This window comes from Gymnoscopelus braueri (assembly GCF_963280865.1).
Source record: "Gymnoscopelus braueri genome assembly, chromosome: 19".
NCBI lineage: Eukaryota > Metazoa > Chordata > Actinopteri > Myctophiformes > Myctophidae > Gymnoscopelus > Gymnoscopelus braueri.
This window is the reverse complement of record NC_137621.1, coordinates 18,394,719-18,418,378: the sequence shown is the minus strand read 5'-3', so window position 1 is coordinate 18,418,378 and position 23,660 is coordinate 18,394,719. Positions and strand designations below refer to the sequence as shown.

General features: G+C 42.3%; 1 protein-coding gene across 2 annotated transcripts in view; it reads right to left on the bottom strand.

The window, feature by feature from the left end:
• Positions 1-23,660, bottom strand: part of LOC308075284 (latent-transforming growth factor beta-binding protein 2-like) — a 130,035-nt gene that overhangs the window by 88,731 nt on the left and 17,644 nt on the right. For both annotated transcript variants that reach the window (XM_080415039.1, XM_080415040.1), the window contains exon 3: positions 17,913-18,174. In XM_080415039.1, the coding sequence (XP_080271165.1) occupies positions 17,913-18,174 (262 nt within the window). The remainder of the gene's footprint in view (positions 1-17,912; positions 18,175-23,660) is intronic.

Below are 23,660 nucleotides of genomic sequence, written 5' to 3'. Positions count from 1 at the left end.
CAAGAACAGAATAACGATGCAACTAGGAAAAGAGGAAGCATTCCAAATTGTCAGACGAGATGCTATCATGAGCTAACTAGCCTATAGAGTCTACTTTGCCAAGTGTGAATTGTTTTTTTTTTCCTTAGTTTTTTCACAAAATTGATCTTTTTTGTTTGCTTTTATCGAGGCAGAGTTTACATATTCGATAAGGAATTAAAAGATAATAGGATAATATAGGGTGATTTTCTTTTCCTTTGAACAGATTTGATTGATGTCCAGCTTTGATCTCGCTTGGATTTGGAGAAATTAAGTCAAGTCTTTGGTCTCTCCTAGCAGGCTTTGTGTGTATTCTCAGAGGTAAAAGAAGTGTCTGGGAGTTGAGAATGTATTAATCCTTTTTTACCCACCCAGCCAGCCAGAACACCAGGCCAGCTGCACCACCAGCGGTCAACCACCACTGTGGTCACACATCTCATTTCTCGGGCCTTACGCAAAGGCCCCTCATTCACCATTCAACCACTGAGGTCTCCATGTGTTTCTCTCAATAAGATCTCAAGGTTTGATCCTGAGCATGCCACAAAAAACATAATATCCCTCACAGCCCTTGGGGCATTTTTACGATATTGTTGTTGCTTGTTCCTCATGGCAACAAGGTCAAATGACGGGAGGGTGGTAATGTTGGCGTTCAATTTAAAATTCTAAAATAACAACACCAGCCTCTGTCACATCAAAGCCCAGCCTTAAATTACAGCCTTTTGTGAATGTTTAATCTCTGGTGGTCAGTGCTATAACCTAGCTAGAGTCTCAGCTGTTCTCACGGCCAGTGCTACTAGGGTGGGTGCATTATGTCTGCGTGTCAATGGAGCATTACATGATCTGTACTGTACATACTGTATCCCCTAAAAAAATTACTCACTGCTCGTTTGGCTTCAGAGAATTGCCTGCCTGAACAATGAATGTAAGGATAAGGCACATCCTTATTATAAATTTACCATGAAGTCATATTTTACCAGTTCCATGTGGATTTGATTAGCGACAGAGAGCCTGTGCTCGGCTGGAGAAAGATCATTACGTGCATTATCAAAAACATTGGCCTCTGGGGGAGCAGTGATAAATTAGTTGAGGAAAGCTAAGAGAGACTTTTACAGCCATTTCTCTTGTTGTCCCCTGGCTGTTGATCACAACCTCAAAAGGCAGCAATAAATGGGTGATATGAATGACACGTTGTTTTTCAGATAGACAACTAAGAGCTACTGTGGCTAGTGGCTACACTTCAGAGCATACACCTCAGATAACTCTAGGTTGTTTAGCTTGAGGGTGGTAAAGGTTAATGTGTTTTCGACAGTGCAATTGACGGGTTGGGAAGTTTGACACAGCAGCGGAATCGTTACACCTGGTGCTAACAGGCTAAGGTGGGCCTAATGAAAAGGAACAACACACCACTGGTTTTTATTGGTGCTGCAAGAGGAACGTAATGTTTGTTTGCCACTTATATGGCTGTCATTAGTCAAACTTGCACATTGGCTGTCTTCCAATTTGCTCACTCATTCACAACTCACTACATAGCTAAATATATATAGTTCACTACAGGGAATGATTCAGCATAACAACAAATAGTTTGGAACACATTATCGGTCACAGTATAGCAACCTGACTGGGGGAAAGAGATTCTACCAGGTTTTTAACAGGTAACTTGCACATTTTGCACTTCATACCAAACTTGATTATTAAGTGATTCACTGTTTTTATTTAATTTTATTGTTTTACTCTGTCTTAATGTGATTTAATGTGTCTATAAGCTCAAGTCTTAGGGTCCTTACACACCGGGGCGATTTTTTCGGGCGATTAATACGCTTTTTTTAAAAACCTTATAAAGTCAATGCAAGCGTACATGGCGCGAAAAAGCAGAAAAGCGAAGCGAAAAAGCGTCTTTTAATTATTCGGAACGAGTCCGAATTTTGCGTATATTCGCACATTCGCCGGTGTGTAAGGACATTTAAGGCGGTTACACACCGGCGAATATGCGAATATACGCAAAATTCAGACTCGTTCCGAATAATTAAAAGACGCTTTTTTCGCTCCGCGAAACTGGTGTGGAAGCTTGCATTGACTTTATAAGGTTTGAAAAAAAAACGTATTATTCGCATGAAAAAAATCGCCCCGGTGTGTAAGGACCTTTACTGTGTATTCTATTGATTTACTGTGGATTTTATAGTGTTTTTATGTCTGGAGCACTGGACCAAATTAATTTGTCCGTGTAGGATAATAAAGTTGATCTGAAGTCTGATGTCTGAAGATAGGGTATCCCCCAATCCCCTGTGTCTGATCTGTTGCAATCATGAGTGCAATGGAAATGCTAACCACAAAAGCTAACAATCACTTGAACTACTAATGGCCCCAAAAAAAGTAAGCAATTAGCCATGAACTTTATCTTCGGTAATTAAAATGAATACTATGAAAACATCAACTGAAACAACATTTACGTACTCGCCGTCCACCGTCTAACTCACTGCTGTCATGTTAGTTTGTTGCGCCCGTTTTTCCGCATTTCAAACATCTTTGCTTTGCATTAAGGGACATTTGCGCTAATGTAGTAGTGTTCATCATTTGAGGTTTATTCTGAGTAATTTGTATTGGACTATATCGTGATTAAACTTTTTTTATTGAGGTTTGGAACACCCAACAAAATGGCTTGGAATGCACTCCCCAACCATATTAAAGACACCCCCTCCCTCCCTTCCTTCAAAACTACACTCAAAACCCACCTCTTGAAGCCTTTCCCAGCTGAGGCCGAGTCAAGATGTCCCCCCAACCCTTGCTTAGACTTTTATATTTTTTAATCTAGCACTTCTCTTTTTATTGTCTCCGCCAGGCCGAAAGGCATGGCGAGAGTATGTTTTACCCCCTGTCCGTCCGTCCGCGTGTGTGTGTTTGTGTTTGTGCGTCCGTCCGTGTGTCATTCTGTCATTTTGTGTACAGCTAATCTCTGACGTTGGCTTGATCGCAGCGAAACTCTGCCCCAAATTTTTCACATGGGCCTGTTATAGCGCCACCAGGAGGCCGCTTTTTGCAAAACAATTTTTTTGACAGTACTCCTACACATTTTATCCAAACATCACGCAAATCAGTACACAGTATCTCTATAGTCATGTGATAAACACGGATCTGTCCAATTTTCCATTTTCCATCCTGATTGGCTAAGGTTGGCTTCCAAAGTTTGCAGGATTGGTCCATTTTGAACAAAATGCCTCAAATCATGAACGCAGCTTGTGATTTCCGTGAGATTTCACACGCACATTCCCACTAGGCCGAGGAAGAAATGCCACTTGAACATTTTCAAATCAGCCTCATGGTGGCGCTATAAAAGGCTGATTTGTATTTTTAACTATAACTGCACCGATCTGCGTGAAACTTTGCACGCACACTCCCTAGAGGCCAAAGAAAAACATCTGCCCTGCATTTTTCACATTTGCCTTTCATAGCGCCACCAGGAGGCCGATTTATGTAAAAAAAAAAAAAGTATATTAAGCCTTCAGAATTTATCCAAATTTCACACAAATCAGTACACATGATCTCTATAGTCATGTGATCAAGATGGATCTGTTTAATTTTTCATATTCCATCCTGATTGGTTAACATTGACATCTAAAGTTTGCAGGAGTGGCCCGTTTTGAACAAAATGCCACAAATCATGAACGCAGCGTCCGATTGCGGTGACACTTTGCACGCACATTCGCACTACGTTTAAGAACAAATGCCACCCTTTTACCATTGCCCTATTGTAGCGCCACCAGGAGGCCGATTTTTGCAACACTTTTCTTTTTTATATTACTCCTACAAATGTTGTCCAAACATCATGCAAATCGGTACCCATTATCTCTATAGTGATCAAGATGGTTCCGTCCGATTTTTCATATTCCATCATGATTGGCGAATTCCGAACATTGCTGCCCCACAATAACCTACCTGACCTAGCAGAGACCTGTGCTCCGAGGAGCACTTTTTCTAGTTATTTTAGTTTTTTCTTAATAAAGTTGGTTCCTTTACTTTTATGTAAAGCGAATTTGGGTACTTATAAAAACGTTATATAAATCTGAGCTATTATTATTATTACAACCTAAGTACAGTAATCCACTAGTGAACGAGTGAGCGATTTGGAAAACATTATCAATGGAACATTGCTGACACACCCACATCCACTATTACGCTCACAATACTTGGGATACTTGGTAATGTTCCGAAATGTTGTGGTATGATGCGTTGAGTGCTTAGATTGGTTATTTTCACTGTGCAACAACAGTACGACAAAATAGGGCTTAAGTGGTTAACCACCATCAGACCAGAAGCCAGAAGTCCCTTCAGGTTCAACGGCATGTCACATTTTACAAATATTCACAATCCACAAATACAATACATATGTTATGTATATTTTACCTTTTTGATCAGATTTGCTTTAATGAACAGAGCAGACTATGTAGTATTCATAGCACTCTCATAACGTGTTTTGCAGTACGGTATGGCACAATGCCACTGTTCACTAGAAATGGTTGTCATTTAATGGTAATCACCTGCTATTTAATTACAGTCACCTACACTATTGTTTGCCACCAACATGTACTACATATGTAGTAGTGTAAGTCATCAGCTGGTATACCAAGGATGGAGTCGCATTACACAATAGGAATAATTTGAAAACAACTGGTAAGAAGAACTTATGAGGTGTTTCAAACAAAAGTTTCTCTCCTAAAACCAGGGCAAAATCTGGGTCTTCTTGTATAGAAGGCCAAATAAGTATAAGGCCAAACATGAGTGAGCAATTACATTGCAGTCTTGGATTGATAGCATCTCGAGTCATTATGACTTGGCTAATTTGGCTCCTGGCAGAATATTTTCCCCTTGTGAAAATCTGGGTGGGTGTGTAAGAGGGTTTATCGCACCGGCCATAGAGACTGGATTAAATCATGTTCGCTCTGTCTGGCTTGGCTAGTCTTCCAGGAATCCTGCTAGTAGCAGCCAGGCCTTGGGTGCAATGAATTACAATGGGGTTAGATTGAACAAGCAAGCTTCGTTGAACTCGCTCAATGCTATGGGCCGTTATCTGCCCCGGGGGATGAGGCTCAGATCAGAGCAACTGGGTCCCTGGTCAGAATGCAGAGCAGCAGCAAACGTTTGTCAGACATTTATTTTGCAAAGATCGCTCTTTGGACCAGACAACATGCTTGCTAGACAGAGAAATGATGAGATGAAGTTTCACTTAAATTTCTAGGCATACATTTACCCAGTGTCTGAATGAAAATAGCACTTCAGGAAATCTGACCCCAACGAGGTCTGCAGATGCTCCAAGTTCACATGTATCACTATTACTGTCTACTTAATCGCAGGCCAAAAGCTGTGAAATAAACAGTTGATTTCTTTTCATCTACTGGGGGCCAGGAGGAGGTGACACCCCTGCCAACTTGTGTATTTCCACTTCGGCGCTTGCAGAGTGGAGAATGGCGCTATGCAGCAGCCCAGTGAGCCGTGGTTCTGGATGGAAGCAAAGCACGTGGTTACTGCGGTTCAGGGACCAGAATCAAAATGCCTGGAGACGTGGTGAACTGAGAGAGAGAGAGAGATTTAATACTCTGCAGTAAGAATGGCCAACCGGTAACCGTTAACCGACCACCGATTAATACTAACGACTAACGATTAATCGTTTAAAAAAAAAAAATTGGGGCCAAAAGAAATAATTAATTGTTTTTTGGCCAAGTTTACACCTGTAACCACACGTAACTTCCACTTTATTCTTCTTCTTCCTCGTCTTTGTATTGGTATTCTTTGTGTTGGAGCGCCTCAGTGCGGCTGCAGAGTTCATGTGCAACCTCTTCCAGAGAGAGATAGAGACACTAGAAACTCTGCTGGAGACACAAAACAAACTGTGTAGACTTGGCCCTTTTGAAATAAATTTTATTTTGGCCCTTTACACAATTTTTTTCTTAACGGTTATCGATTAATTAATCGGTAAGGCCTAACGGTAACCGGTTAATAAAATGTCTCCATTTGGCCATCCCTACTCTGCAGTAGTTTATTGTAGTCAGTCAGATCATTCGGCATCATTAGCAAATTGCAAGGAGACAGGTCAGCAGGAAGAGGTAGTATGAGTTGCTGCCTCAAGGTATGTCTTCCCCCGGTCAGGGTCAGAATGTCAGACACTTTCTACAGTAAAAGCCAAACAGGTGTTTCAATAAGAGATGTTATCAAGAGAATTTTCGACACGAGCCCCGTGAAAGCTGTTTGAAAGGCAATAAAAAAACTTCACTGAGAAAAAGAAGGAGAAAAGCAGAAGTGAAGAAAGCAAAGAAAAAAGAATTGACTTTCGACATCTGGAAATGGGAAGAGTTGACGAGAATCTTTGTCTGTGGGGGGGCTGGTACAATACAGTACATGTCAGATGTGTGCATATCCACGTTCTGAGCAGCAAAGCTGTAGGATAGATGTGCTCACTGTGGACCTGCTTGACATTTAACATTGACTTGCTGGTGTTGGAGTTGGAACTACAGGTTTCATCCACTGCCTGAGTCCATGGGGACCCTGCCTCCTGACCTCTAAATGGATAAACTGGTCCAACACAGAGCCATATAGCTAATTCATGTTTTCAACACCACTCTCTATCACTGGAACGCAGCCTGATTGATGCTACCTCCATCTGCTTCGGAATTGGAGGATGCAGTGCATTCTGGGAGAGGCTCCCGCTCTCTCTCAATAACTGTTGTTTTTTCGTCCCTCCAACAGCTGCAGGACTGGTTGATGAGTAGCATTTGGCCAGGGACCCTCAGCCCGCCGGCGCTGAGGCAGAGAGAGCATGTTTCTGATGGGGCTTTAGAGAGTTTGGCTGGGAGGGAGCGAGAGAGACATATCTGTCCCACGCTGAGTTCTCTATGGTCCTTTGTTCCCTCTGGCCTAGCAGGAAGCCAGGCACTCATGGGACTTGTTTGGCTCGATGTTTGCAGAGGGGAACCAACCGACTCTGATTCCTGGCCTGGCCCGGTCAATATCACATAGTGTTAAGGTTCTTCCCATTAGGAGAACTTGTGTTTAACCACATTGACCCTGCCTTCCCCATTTTGGGCACCCCACCCACCCCCCCCCAAAAAAAAAAAAAATTGCACTGTGAGCTTGTAGATCGGCTATTTTTGCTATTCATCGTGCTATGAAGTACATAACGCTTAAGTTCAAACACCAAAGTAGTCTTTATACAAATTGTCAAGTTCAATAAAGTGTACGGTGAATACAGTATGTAACACCGAATTTCCTTGTATTTTGCTAGTGCTATTCACTTTAGGTTAATTTATATAATGTATATAAAGAATAATTTATCTCTCTCTATTCGGTAGAGTATTTCACTGTTTTGTTCTAAAACTGCCTTTAACCCATTAACTGCCAGAGGTATTTTCATATTTTTTTAGCCAGTGCCAGAGATTTTTCATTGAAAAAAAAAAAGTACTCAGGAGCCGAGATACAGAATTTTTAAGTTTTAAGTTAACAAGGAAGTGGATAGGAGTCTAGATCTTCGAAAAATCATATCTCCTTGGTCTTTGGGTCAAATTGAAAAAAAATAATATATATATATATATATATATATATATATATATATTTTCTTTTTTTAGTTCACGTAGATCTACGCGATTGGCAGTGAATCAGTTAATGGCTGTCATGGCCAGATATGGCTTGTGAGACTTTTACAGTCTATATTCAAATTCAAGTCTGGTAAAATAAAGATGAAATTAAAAAAGGGCCTTACTGTATATGACAAAGATATCATGTTGACTTTTGTTTTGTTGTTGTTGGTGTTAAATATGTCTAATAGGTCAAATATAATTCGTATTAGCCTTCATCTCTCTACCCACACTCTGGAGAGTTCAGCTGAGGACAAGGTCAGTAAGGTCACCTCCTGAGCTGACTCTGCACTCTGCCGTGTTGACGTTCAATAATCCAGCATTAGCAGATCGACACAGTGTCCTCCCCCGTCTAACCCACGGCAGAGGATGTCCAACCATGTTCCGGAAAGACCCAGTCCTTTCACATCACAAGTGAAAATGCTCACCGGGGACCAGGGTCAGGACCAAAGGTCAAGTTTGTAGCATCAGCATTTAAGCCAAACTGACCTCGCTGGCCTGGATCTCGTTAGCCTGGACCTCGTTAGCCTGACCCCGTCAGCCTGACCTCGTTCAAGTTCATTACCACCGTACTCACATCGGGGGAAGTAGATCACAACCCAACACGTAGTCATGTGGTTACAGAGTAAAACCCAGTGTTAAAGGGAAACTTCACTGAGTTTCAACATTCAATTGTTTTGATATGAGGAGAAGATTAACAATATAGAAAATAATATAGAAAAATAACCCATGCCTTCTGTATACTTCTTTGCAAAATATCGCAAAATATATATACATATGCCCGATGACATGAAACAAGAAATACACATAAGACATAGGGACAATAAAAAATAACTATAACACTATGTTATTAATCTCCTCGCATCAGAACAATGGGACTTCGGTTGAAAACTGCAAAGTTTCCCTTTAAATTAACCCTGAGAGTTACCAATGGATAAATTAACTCTGAGGACTTTACTGTGTATTTCTGAAAGAGATAGAACTCTATTCAGGAGAGTGCAACAAGCCAACTCTCAACCCTTCTACTCTACTTCCCAGTCGCTGGCTTCTATTATTTTGGCAGAAGTAGAGCAGCGAGACAAGAGGACAACTCTGGACACTTCCTGTTTGATTAGGATAGCAGACTGCCAGGTGTTACAGTACAGAGAGCTCCCCCCAGGCATGGTACTGTAGCTATTTAACATTCGTAGTTTTCAGAACACACATACCGGGCTACTATATTGTATTACGAGACCTAGAGCTACTGTGGGATTTAAGCTTATTTATTTGCCTCTCACAGAGTTAGGAAGAATGTTTTACCATTGCTAGATTGTATATTCCTCATTTATCCAGTGTAAATTGACTTTACATATTTACTGACACCACTGGGGATAAATTGTTCATGAACACTTTGACTACAGTACATTCATATTTACACATGTTAAGCTCATACAGCATAACGGTCTGTCACTCTGTCTAAGTGCAGATGGCCAGGCAAGACCATAATTATCTTTTGCGTTTTTTTTTTAACTTATTTCTTATCCCTGTAGGCTACGTTGCTACCTCTCCTACTTTCTTATATATTTTTTACTCTTCAAGTTCAGATGTATCTATCTATCTGCCCCTATCTGTATTATGTCCTTTGTTTCATAATGTGGTGATGCTATGACAACTGAACGTCTCTCACAGGATCAATAAATGTATTTTCAATCTACTTATCTAACATGGTGAGTGGCAATGTCCACCCGTATTTTAATAATTCAATAATATGTTTTCTTTCCTATTTTTTAATACATTTACAGAGCTTCAGTTACAAAAGGTACCTCAAAGTATACTTGCGAGCATTACTACCATTAACGCTGCTATTACTAATAAAACATTATATCTCTGTACGCATCGACGAGCCGGCAGGTGGTGAGGTCACCTAGAGTATTTTGACAGCGGTTTCCTTCATTGCTGGTGGTGTGGTTTGTCTGGAGATCCACGATTAACATGAAGAACTCCCGCTGTGACCACAGTTTCCTCTGAGAAGCGGCTGTGTGGGTCAGTCCAAAGCCTTGAGTCAACAAGCCACCAAACCACCGGGAGTATTAGTCACCGGGCAAACCTTGGAGCCAGCATGAGCCAAACAGTTACGGCAGTGAAAGGCATAATGTATCATCCGTTTAAGGGTCATTATGTTACATGTGCCTGGGTGGCTTTTCCTCGACACCTCAATACATCACTGTGTATGACTGACTTATGTAATCAGGCTCCACCTAATTGCCTACATGGCTGCAGATCATATGGAAAAACTCTGCATGGTGACTAAAGGCCTAATCCTGACTGTTCTGACAAATGCTTACTTTTAATAACATTCTGTTTTTACCGCGTGGTTCCTAGGGGCCGGGCCGTACTAGAACTGGGTCTGTCTGTGAGTCTGTCTGTGTATTTGTCCCGGGCCAATCTCCCAATCTCCTATAGCAACCAATGGCAGTTTCTTGCACATGCTGCCACTAGTATGTTTTATATATTTTTTTTATATTTAACGTACATTTTCCAATGAAAGACAATGCAGATCTAATTGAGCTGAAATTTGAGTCTGAGATCAACATGATGTCCAAGACCCACTTAAAGTCACACGTTATTTAGCCTGAAAGAGCGAGCCCTAACGATGGTCTTGAAGGGCGGATCCAAACCCAGGTGGTTGGATTCCAGCGCCGCTTCCTATTGCTTCACCAATCTATGTCCCCGCCTCCCCTCCCCTCCCCCCCTTCCCCCCCCCGGCCTGTGCACGGAACACGCTGACGTCACCAAATTTAGAGCGACGCCCCTCTGCACTCTGATTGGTTAGGAGATAACAAGGTTCACTCCCACTCCGAAACCACCGTTCCTGCATGGTTCGCCCAGACTTTTTTCTTTTGTAACAAAAAAAAAGGCATGGGTTTCCGAGGCTACACGTTATTAGACCATGTCTTGTTTTATAGAATATTATACTGAATATATTATAGTATAGATTATAAACGAGGGCAAAAATACCAGGCCGATGTGTTGTTTTTCACATACCCAAGCCTTATTTAGTCACAAACTTCCGGGACGCCAAAGAAGAACCTCTGTCCCAAACTTTTTACAGAGACCTGATCTAGCGCCAACATGAGGCAGATTTTTTCAAAACATATATCTTTTATATTACTCCTGTAGATTTTGACCTCACACAAATCGGTATACATTATCTCTGTAGTCATGTGATCAAGATGTATCTGTCAGATTTCTCATATAACATTCCCTGATTGGCTTCCAAAGCCAATCAGGGAATGGCCCGTTTTGCACAAATCATGAACGCAGCAGTGGTGCCCGTTTGCAGTGTAGTATAGTAGTAGTAGTATAAGTAGTAGTAGTATAAGTACAGTATCTGGTATAATAGTTAACTTAATTATTAAAATATTATCAACGGTTTGTAGTTAAATTATAGCAGGCCAAGGCATTGGATGTGTACATGTATGGTCCAATTCAAGACAGACAATAAAGTAGAATTTATGAATTGCATCCTGTACAGGTGCTCTGCACTGTTCAATAATCAAAGTAACTGCGCCGGACTCTCCACATGTTTGATTATGTAATGGTGAAGGCCAGAGAGAAATGACCTCTGGAGGGGTGTCAGTCTATGCTGTACACACATCCTGTTCCGCCTCTTCTGTTTCCTCTGAAGGACTGATGTATATGAGAGAGAGAGAAAGAGAGAGAGAGAGCGAGAGCGAGAGAGAGAAAGAGAGAGAGAAAGAGAGAAAGAGAGAGAGAGAGAGAGAGAGAGAGAGAGAGAGAGAGAGAGAGTTCTAGGGCCATGAGGAGGCAGTGAACGCATCCTCCATGCCTTATCAAAGTTCCACTGGCGCTGACCCTCATGAAGGGGGCTGACAGCCATGGCTGTGGCCACCAGAATCGTATGCTGGCAGGGATGATCCTTTCACTCCTACTGAGCAATAGTCCCCACAGGAAAGTCTGGGTTACAGTGAGAAGTGTTGTTCCACCATAGAGAGAGGGATTATATATTTGCCAGCTGCATATGAGATGCATCTATTATGAATTTTATAGGAGTGGCCCAGGCAGAGACAAGGCTGCTGTCAGGTGGCCAGACCGTTGGAGGTCTCCATGCTGACAAGGTGAAGGGGCCGGAGGAAGGATGGCGGGGGGGGGGGGGGGGGGGGGGGGGGTGGAGAGTGGAGGAATACAGGGGGGTCAGATCAACAGTTCTCAGGCCCCAGAGCCCATGAGAATTTGTGGATGCACAGGAAAATCCTGAGTGCAAATTTAACTCTTGAGAGTGTAAAAATGCTCATAGGTTTTGTCCATCCATGTTTCAGGACCGGGCCGCCATTCATAAATGTGCTAAATTCAAATGGCAGAATTATTCACCCAGTGGTTTATTCTCTAGAACAATAGTTGTAGGGTCCTTGAGGGGGTTCCAGAGGGTACAGTATGACCACTTTAACCCAATTTTACACTTCAGATATGCAAAAATAGCTCATAACGTGTGGTGGTGCAACGCGCTGTGAGCTTGTAAATCTGCTATTTTGGAGAAAAAATATACGAATCTCAAAATATTGTGCAAAATTATGTAAAAACTAGAAAAAGTGCTCCTCGGAGCACAGGTCTCCGCCAGGTCAGGTAGGTTATTGTGGCCTCCTGGTGGCGCTATAATAGGCCAATGTGAAAAGGGTGCCATTTGTTCTTAGGCCTTGCACGGCAATCGGACACTGCATTCATGATTTGAGGCATTTTGATAAAAAAAAATGTTCTGCTAAATAAGACCTGCTGGTGGCGCTATAACAGGCCAATGTTAAAAGGGCGGCATTTGCTCCTCAACATAGTGTGAATGTGTGTGCAAAGTTTGACCGCAATCGGATGCTGCGTTCATGATTTGCGGCATTTTGTTCAAAACAAGCCACTACTGCAAACTTTAGATGTCAATCTTAGCCAATCAGGATGGAATATGAAAAAGCAAACACATCCGACTTGATCACATGACTATAGAGATCATGTGTACCGATTTGCGTGAAATTTGGATAAAATCGGAAGGAGTAATATAAAATAAATGTTACATAAGTCGGCCTCCTGGTGGCGCTATAAAAGGCAGATGTGAAAAATGCAGGGCAAGGGTTTTTCTTTGACCTCTAGGGAGTGCGCTTACAAAGTTTTACACCGATCGGTGCAGTTATAGGTAAAAACACGAATCGGCCTGTTATAGCGCTACCATGAGGCTGATTTGAAAATTTTCAAGTGGCATTTCTTCCTCGGCCTAGTGGAAATACGCGTGCAAAATTTCAAGGAAATTGCATGCTGTGTTCATAATTTGAGGCATTTTGTTCAAAACGGAGCACTCCTGCAAACTTTGGAAGCCATTTTTAGCCAATCAGGATGGAATATGAAAAATCTGAAAGACAAGTTTCGTTTAATGACTATAGAGATAATGTGTACCGATTTGCGTTATTTTCGGACAAAATCTGTAGGAGTACTGTCAAAAAATATGTTTTGCACAAATCGGCCTCCTGGTGGCGCTATAAAAGGCCCATGTGAAAAATTTGGGGCAGAGGTTCTGCTGTGGCATCCAGGGAGTGTGTGTGCACAGTTTCGCTGCGAGCAAGACAACAGTGCTGGAGATTAGCTGTACACAGACAGAATGACGGACACACGGACGGACACACGGACGGACGGACGGACAGGGGGCAAAACATACTCTCTCGCCATGCCTTTCGGCCTGGCGGAGACAATAAATAACAACAACACAAAATCGTTTCAAATGGGGGTCCGTGGCCTTGTATATACTGTACAGGGTTAGTTGGACTACTATATCAATTTGGGGGTCCTTGACACAGAATGGTTGAGAACTCCTGCTCTAGAATAACATTCTCCCCCTCTGTCAAAGAAACCAGTGGCACATCTGCAGGAGCTGACCGTCTGGGGCTGACCTCTGAGGCCGGAGTTTCTCCAGACTAGCATCTGATCCAGTCACACAACTCTGTTGGACTGGTCCACCACGGGAAAGTTGTTCCAACACAATGTCTGGACAACAGGTTGGTGGGCAGACAGACAGCCAGACAACTCCTCAATCCTGCCCTTATCTCCTCTGCACACACAGCCCTCTTGAGTATTTAGAAAATAAATACAGAGAAATGATTGTTGTTATAGTGCTAACTATACTGTGCTATACTGAAAAACTAAATTATATTCTGTTTCAAACTATCATGGTATACATATGGAATGTAAACACAGTGTGAAGAGGAAAAATAAACTCTTAATTAAACTAGTTCCGGCTAATCCAAAGAAATCTGGGACCTCAGTCAAGCCTACATCCCAAAGGATAGTTTTGCTAGCCATCAATCAAATGTTACCACAGCCATTCACCTGCTGGTAACTATCGAGACTACAAAGTCTCTACAAAGGCTTAGGACGCACTTTATTCCATCTGTGAAATAACCGCAGAGATAGTATGGAAGCAAACATGTATCCTCTTAACAGGGTGACCAGGGTGTTCAATGACTAATCGGAAAAGCCTGTAGCGCATTCAGCCTCTGGCGCATTGCTACTGTAAATTCAATTTTCTTTAGAGAATTCTGCACCTGCTTTCTAGGGATCTTGGACAGAGAGTCTCCCCTCCGGAATATACAGGACTGTTGACAAACTACAAACTCCCAGGCAGTATGCTTTCCCCATCTGCTGCTGACACGGTCCACATGGTCTGATTTCATCGTGGACCAGTCCAGGCTGTGAACAGGAAGGCCAAGTGTCAGGTCTGGACAACAGGGTGGTGGGTCGACAGCCAGCTAGACAACTCCTCAATCCTTCGCTTATCTCCTCTGCACAAATAGCCCTCACTCATTATCTTGTTCTCGCTCTCTATTATTCTCGTTTTTTCCTCCCTTGTTATTATGTATTCTCTCCCTCCCTCTGTCTCTCTCCCTCTTTCTTGTTCTTGGTGTAACTCAACTGGCAATCGAAGTGGAGTCAGTAATAAACAGTAGTTGGGTAATGGAAGGAAAGAGGTGTGGGTGTACTAGAAGTGTGCAACTATGTCTGATCTAAGGCAACCTCTCCTCTTTGCTCCTCTCCTTACTAATGAGCCTTGGCACTGGTCCTCTCTCATCTCTCTCTCTCTCTCTCTCTCTCTCTCTCTCTCTCTCTCTCTCTCTCTCTCTCTCTCTCTCTCTCTCTCTCTCTCTCTCTCTCTCTCTCTCTCTCTCTCTCTCTCTCTCTCCTCTCTCTCTCTCTCTCTCTCTCACTCTCTCTCTCTCTCTCTCTCACTCTGACCTCGAGTTGCTCTTGGTTTTCTGGCCCGGGCAACAGCCACAGCCACAGCCTGATATATTAGACCGAGACTTGCACCCATCACTGCTCTGGGGTGTGTGTTCCACACCTCCAATCTCTTTCTAGACCCAAAGATTGGAGAACATTCACAGCCGGGCTGGGGCTTTATTGTGCATTACACAAGCACTTTAGTAGTACATTCTACTAAATGTTTCTAAATACGGCCTCTAATACCTTTCAAAGGTTGGACAGCTTTTGTGTCATCTTTGGCTATTTCTGAAGGATTTTTGGGTCTGCTTGGCTACATTTTTAAATAATTGGATTAGTTGGAGCAGCGTGTTCAAGGGGGAAATGGCTCATCCTCGGCTTAACAACACCTGCTGAAACCACTTAGTCAGCTCCATTTAGAACCCAGAGAGATCCAAATGCTCACGGTAGAGGCATGCGTGACTCAGGAAGACTGTCTGCCTCTTGTAATGTCAAACCTGCAGCTTCCGTCTCTGTTTCTCTTTGAGACTCTCTGTGACTCATGCCACAGAAATGTCCTACGAGTCAATAACAAAAGGAAAACATATGCACAGCAACTGTGCACTTCTGATACAGGGGCCTTGTATTGATTAGAAGCTAGTAAGATTAGTGACTCCAATGTCACTCATGCTTGGTAAAAGAACATTTAAAAAAGAAGGAGAAAAAAAAGAAAATAAATCCCTTTAATGAGCCATCTGCCAAACCATTTAGTAGAATTCCTTTGCACTATAAGAGACATGTGGAGGACTCTGCCAGCATAATTCCATAACACCACCAGGAACAGTGGGTGACATAACGGCGACAGAGACCCTCATGCCTCAGGATTAGGACGTGGTGAACCATAAATGTCAACTGTAATTGTGAAATGTTGTGGAGATTTTTGTGGAGAGATATTACCCAGATGTGATTGAAAACTGAGAGGTGCCCTACAGTCAGTGCCCGCACAATTTACGGCACTCCAAATGATGGATTACAAAAGGCATTGGGCTTATGTCCAAAGCTTAGAACAATTTGACAAGATAAGCCCACAGCCCTATGCAACAATCCATCATAATATTTCCAGTAACAAAACAATTACTCCCTTTCATCCTCCTTGATTGTAGGCCTGGATTGAGCCATGATAAAAACTTGCCAAAAACAAATCAAGACAGCAACTTTTCGCAGTAAGCAAGTTGAAGGAAGGAAAAAAAAAACTGCAGCAAAGTTCCCTAGTATCATTTCCAGTGAGATTGGGACAGAAATAGAATTGTGTCCCGGCCAAGAAGTATGAGCCATGCAACTGTCTGATTAGTAGACTTTGGAGAATTTGCTGAATGTGTAAAAAAAAGACCTTGACAGAGCAGTTGTTACACCTACATTGGTAGACTGTTGTTTAAATGAGTCAAGCAAGAAACTGAAATGTTTATACAGTAGTGAAGCTCAAGAAAAGCATATTCCTTCAAACAAGGTCTCTATTTTCATAGCAAATAACAGGAGTTAATACCGCTGTCTGGCAAATCAAAATTTGTCTCTCTAAGTTTTTACATTGGTGGATTCACGGTTTCTAAACCATGACTTCTTAACCTCCCAAGTAGTGAGAGTACAGTATAGCCCTGCTCTGCAATGATGAAGAACATGCTCTGTTTGTGTGTTTAGCTTATTTTCCTTGCAGCCCCATAAGGATTTAACGTAACATATGGTCCCAGTCATTGGGTTTGATTTAATACAATGATAAACACAACAACCAATGCAAAGCATTATAACGAGCTACTGTGCAGTGAATGTAAATCATACAATTTCTTATTGTTTAGTTGGCTTATTCAAAGCTGTTAACAGTGATAATAATGAGCATAAATCTCTCCAACATACAGTAAACCCAGTAAAATCTGATTTGAATTATTTCTCAAAAAACTAAATTGTTGTCTTTCTGGAGAAATGAGAACTCATATAAATCATATTTCATATGCACATGGAAAGTAGCTATACTCGCAAACACCAGAAATTGTGTCAGAGCCCGGGTTTCACTGAAAATGTATTGATTTATACTTAGTTGCACACGGGTGTCGCTTAATGAAAATAGCTGATCTACAAGCTCACAATGTGTTGCAGCACGACCTGTTGTCTGCTTGTAGATTAAACATTTTTGGTGCACAACATCCACGCACAACTAAGTATAAATCAGGCATAATGTTCAAATGAAGACATATATCACTTTGCCATGACATCAGGCCAAAAGCATTTCATAATCGTCTACGGCTGCCATGCCTGCATGTCCGTGTGCCATCATAGATCAAACAGAATGGCAGTATAAATCCAGTCTGAGACATTCTGCTCATATTAAAACCTCTCAGTCGTCAGTGATATAGCATGGCTACATCGTTTTTTTATTATTGTTCAAAGGCAGCGGCAGAGCTTTCGGCACTGCATGGAATCCAAGCCAAAGGTATTCAACCAGCACCCTATTATTCAACCATCAACAATGTCTCTCATACACTGTATACTGAAAAGGCAGAATCAGAGTATATTTTTAACCACTTTCAACCTGGCATTCCTGGCATGTCATTACTGGTGACATTTTTCAGAAAAAATATCTAAAATTCTCCAAAATATTTCAGCCACACAACATCATTGTGTGACGAGTATAAAATAGGGCTTACCGTAAATTTCGGACTATAAGCCGCGACTTTTTTCCCATTTTTCGACCCTGCGGCTTATATAACGGTGCGGCTTATCTATGGATTTTTACAGCTAACGGCCACTAGGGGACCTCCTAAATCTATGGATTTTACACCCGCGGCTTATAGTCCAGTGCGGCTTATATATGTTCCAAACATTCAATTTAGCTGCTGCGGCTTACAGTCAGGTGCGGCTTATAGTGCGAAAATTACGGTAATTGGTTAATCAAATCAATGCAGGATTTGGGTCTTTCTTGGTCAACTACTATTTAAATTAGAATCCAAGAGCCTTCCAATCAGGAAAGGCAGGATGAAATATGTGCACATCACTTACACAGGGCGGAGTGGCTGTCTGGTGGCGTCAGGTCTGGGGGTCTGGGCATCGATGGCCTGTCTCTCTGAGGGCCTCCTCCGTGGCTGGTCCCTCTGGAAAGGGTTGGTGCCAGGCTCAACACGCCTCAGGGCCCCTCGGTCACGGATATACACCTGCTCTGGGGCCACCTCCTCACAGCGGGACCCCTGGAAGCCGGAGCGACACACGCAGGTATGGGGCCTGCTACAGGAGCCACGGTTCTGGCAGGGGGGCTGGCAGTCAGCTGGAAGAACAACACGGATCATATGGGTCATGTTCAGAGCATGTGAACCTCGCAAACCCCCACCCCACCATGTGAGAGTTGCAGCAGACATAACTTCACATGATCTCAGCACCAGGGTTCACTTTATGGCATGGAAGAGCTATTCCATTAAGACATCCTGCACCTATAGGGGTGAAATTATTAATCGAAATTAACCATGTAAACCATATATACTTAGCTAATCGGAGTCCCCCAGGGGTCTATACTAGGCTCCCTCCTTTTTTCCATCTACACCAAATCGCTTTGCCAAAACAGCAGATCTACAAGCTCTAGGGATGCTTGGGTTCATGTGAAGAAAATGTATCAAATAAAATGTTTGTAATCAAATAATTGGTTTAGTGATGTATCATTTGCAACTTCACCTATGTTTAAGCGTTACGCGCTGCGTTTAAGTGCCGCTGGCATTTCTCTGTGCAGTGCAATTACAATCCTTCTTCTTTTACTGTGATACTGTGGTCTACATGTATCCGATAGATGAACATAATAATCGGAAAATAATAGAATCCTTGATTATTTAATTAAAACAATTATCTTTTTAAGGACATTGTGGCTACTGTATTTGGCAATTATGAAGCCCAGGGCATGTACAGTATACTCATGATGTACAGTGAACAATACAACCCATTAATGTTTTCTTAAATCAGCTTCTCATGATCTCTGTGCTTTCACAAGTACCACCTCATGAGCCCAGACTCGCTCTGGAGGAATTGGAAGAATTGGAGTATTGTGCTGTATGTTTCACAGCGTTCCATGGATCCCCCAGTACGTTTACGGCCTCAAGAAGCCTCAGCGGGGTGACTCAACAACTCTGGATTCAGAGTTGCTGGACAACAGGGTGACTCAACAACTCTGGATTCAACGAAGCTGGACAACAGGGTGACTCAATATCTCTGGATTCACAGAAGCTGGACAACAGGGTGACTCGACAGCAGCCCAGCTCTCTGTCTCTGGTCAACAGAATTTTCACTGATATCGTATTAACCACATAAACCCTAGCGTTCCACTCTGGGCATGACATAATAGGTGAACATTCGGTATAGATAGGCAAACAATCATAGCAAATCGGGTTAGGACTTTTAGATAGTCCATTTTTGCCGAAGAGATTAGGTGTAGAGGGAAAAAAGGAAGGGAACAAGTACAGACCCCTAGGCCGGGGACCCCGGTCAACAAATTATACAGGCTTTAAGTGGTTAAATCCTGCTGTACCTGTTCATGCGGATCACACCTGTTCATCATAACTGCTCTCTGGGCCAAGCCGAGATTTTAATCTCAATGAGACCTTTACCTGGTTAAATGAAGGATATGACATGATGAACACATGACCCCATGGATCTCCCTAACCCTCATGTCCCCACCAGGCTCCTTGCCAAGATATTTGATGGATACATCTTGGCAGAACATGCACCCTGTGGAGCATGGCTTTGAGGCTCGTGAGACCAACACTGCTTTGCAAGGTAGAACCTCCAGCAGTCAGTGATCCAACCCTCAAAAACCCCCAACATGGCAAATATGTCTGTTGGCAGGTCAACCAACAGATGCTATCAAGATTGGAGAGGTTTTATTCATCACATGCTCATACAAGTATGTGCAGTGAAATGTCGGTGTGGCATGCTCCACCAGACTGTGTCCAAACATTTATAATAAGAAAAATGTGGTATTATGTACTGTTATAAATGTTATAATACAAGGATATTAAGTAGTAATAAGTAATACAGTGTGTAAAAGTGTGTAGTATATAGAGCATTGGAAGGAAACCTTGTATGGCCAAAACCATTTCAGGAAATGTAAAGAAAATAACTTAGATAAAAAAGATGGAATATCAAGGTACAAGGTTTCTGCCTCACAAACACAATAGAATACAATTTGGAGTTGCATCTTCCCTGTTACTCTCTGTGATCACCCATCACCAATCGTGATTAGGGATGCATCGATGTGACTTCGATGCATCGATGCCGAGAACCGATATCAACATTGCTGTTACAGTATGGTCGATAACCGAAATTAGCCTGGGACCAGACGAATCTGCATGTGCAAAAAAAAATGCCCTCTGCGATTTGGGTCTGGCACCGCTCCGTTGTGAATCCATTTCCTGCTCCCGAAGTCTGGGGTGGCAAATCAGGGCCCAGTATTCAAATATGGGAGACTGTAATTGGTAGTTGGTTGCAGGTCTAACCAATTGCGTCCAGAGCCATTGTTTTGATCCCGCCCCTTGGGAAAAAAAACGTCCTCATAGAAGCACCAGACTCATATCCACGCAGTGATATAGTCTGGCTACGCGAGGCTAAACCGAAATAGCAGTAAAATATTATGTGGTGGTGAACTATAGCAGTTCTCAGCTATATACAATTAAAGAACATGTAATTTGTGTGTCCTATCACCCCTCTGCTGGCAGGGATGTGCACACTGCCATAATGAACACGTCGTACAATCTCCTGTCACATAAAGTCATCAAACATACAACGCTGTAAACGCTGCCCCAGTGTGCCCCAGAGAAACAGCCTCCCTGCAGAAAGTCAAGGTATCAGTGAGAGGTTGAGAAGGATCCCTCCACTCTTTCCCAGGTCTGATAAATAATATGCAGTATATGTATTTATATGGACTGTACCAGTGCTACTACTATGTTACCATTACACTGTACCAGTCTACCAAAGTATTTTTTTTCTTCCTGAGCACTGTTTGTGTTTTGAATTGTTTTCAATGGGAGTGCCTGCTAGAAACGACAGCAGTGTGATGAGGTGCTGCATGTCAGTTCTGCGCCGAGCTGTGCACATCTTGCATTTGTATCTGTTGCCGAGAGTTGAAAAATGTTCAACTTTGGGCATTTGGATGAGCATTTTAGAGGACACACAGCCTTATTGTATGTGCTTATGTCCCGTGATTGAGGGAATCCAAGACTAGGGATGGGAATCAAGAACCACACTCGTTAAGAAAATCAGAATAGTTACTGTAACTCTGAGAATAGACATTGTATGCCTCCAAGCTTATCAATTCCTTTTATCAATGCAAAAACATTTTTTGGCAGTTGCTCCTTGCAAAACAATGACGTCATGTGTCTACACTCGCTGCTGAAAATGTATTTTGTTCAAAATGCAGTTTGGAATAACGTTTTGGAGCCTTTAAAAGTGAATTGTGAGCCCCTCTTTCCTTCCTTCCTGTTATATTTGCCATGTTTCCTTAACTGCATCAGACAGTAGGCCCACTGTATACCTCTATGTTTTATATGTCTTCATCAAGGGATGTCTGCATAATGCAGGTCTTTTTTCCCTCTACACAAAATCTATAACCAAAAATAGCCGATCTACAAGATCATAACGCGTCACGACGCATCGTGAGCTGGTAGATCGATTATTTTCGACAAATGTTTGCCCCCAGAATAGGGACACAATAGGGAGTTCTCAGAAGCTCTGGTTTAAAACGAAAACAAACGAGAGCAGGGCCGCTGGGGTTCATGTGGTTAAATTATATCTTTCACATAGAATGATACGTGACACAGCCCTAGCCACACATTCACAACCTCCCAGGGCAATATCTGCTAAATTAGTTTTACGTCTCAGTCTGATTCTGTACATTTTTACCTGTTTCATAGCAGAGAGCCTGGAGGGGCTGACATGTTCAATTCTTCCTGAGCCATTAACCGGCCTGTTTAGTCTAAATGTATGTGATCACATACATTAAGCACTGATCCGATTTCTCGTGAATGTACTGTAAAGCCCACTCGAGCTTCTTGGTCTCCTGGCTGCGTTTAAGTGCCGCTGGCATTTCTCTGTGCAGTGATTTCCTTCAAATACCTTCTTGTCACTGATCTAGAATCCAATGTGTTCCTTCATAGTTACGCTGGCAGCTTAAAAAGGTCATAAAAGTAGGAGGTCATAAAGTAAATGAGCAAATGGGAAAAACTGGATTCCAGGGCCCAACTGTAAATGGCTCACACTTCATATAGTGAATAACTGGCGGGGATATTTTTATACTTGAACACAGAATCGAAAGAGCCATATTGTACTTCTCGGCAGTAAAATAAGATAGATGCATTTGTAATATTTATCAACAGTCTGCAAATACAGCGAGTGTTGAGGTAATTGAATTGTCATCATGGCATAATAATACGTGTCAAAGCACTGTCCTCACTCCAGCTACAGTAAGTACTTCCAACAGTATTTTGAGACCTAAATCATATGACATTACTATGTTTCTTTAACCACTTGACCCATACTTTCTTTCCCTCTACCCCAAATCTCTTCACCGAAAATAGCCGATCTAGCCGAGCTTTCGCCGAATGTTCACCTTCGCCTATTATTCACATGCCCAGAATAGGGACACTAGGGTTCCTCATGAGGTTAACTGCTGTATGTGTTTATGTCTATTATTTATATTATTATATATTATATGTCCACACCAAACATTATAACTGTAACAATTACATTTGTGAACGATACAGTTATAGTTATAGTGCTTGGTGTGGTGTTATTAAAAAAATTATTTGATAAAATAGGGCTTCAGTAGTTAAAACAAACAACACTCCATCTTCTTACACACATGTCCATGTATGTAGCGTATGGCACTTGAGGATTGATGACATTGTCCTCCGACAGTAAATCAGGCCAGTAGTCTGTAGTGGCTAAAGCAAACAGTGGTGCTCTGTCAACAGGCCGATGGAATGCTATTGACACAGATGCTGTGTGACAGATCTCAGGCAGGAAGGCTGCCATAGCTCTTGGCAGCAAGGCGAGCGGGCAGCCAAACGGCCACGCCACCTACAAATAGGGCCCTACCTGCTGCTCCCTTCCTGTTATTGGGATGCTCTCCTCTGGGGCCACTTTGTCTTTCAGTCTGTCTTGGGTGAAGTAAAGTGGACAAACACACCCTAGGCGTGTTTTATAGCACGGGCATGGGGGATTTTTATTTCTCGACTCTAAACTGTGTTTTAACAGTGGGCATATTCCCATTAAGAGTGTCTAATTAAGACCACATGGTTCGGTGTACCATATTCAAGTTTCCTCACAGCAAAATGTGATAATTGAAAGAGAGCAGTGCATTATACATGGTCAATCTGTGGTACAATGACATAAAGGGACAAATTGGGGATAAGATCACAGACCATTATGATATTCCTGTGGCTTATGGTGAGGCAAACCTTATTCAGACCAAAGTAATTCACTCAAGAATTATGTTTCAACTGCTTTGAGGGAAATTGTCTTTTCTTTTTGATGAAGTGTACAAGTCCATGGAATTGTACTCGTGAACACATAACTTGGTATGTGATCGGAGTTTTCCATCATGGGATAAAATGGCAATTGCCTTAGCTGTATTTGGTGTGGAGTTAAATATATCATCTCCTAACCAAAGTACAGGCTGGCTAGGTGCCACCGACTTGTCCAGAGTCTGCTCAAACTCAAGTTTGGAGATGAAGTGGAGCATGGTGGAACAGGCCGAAGATTCCAATGACATTA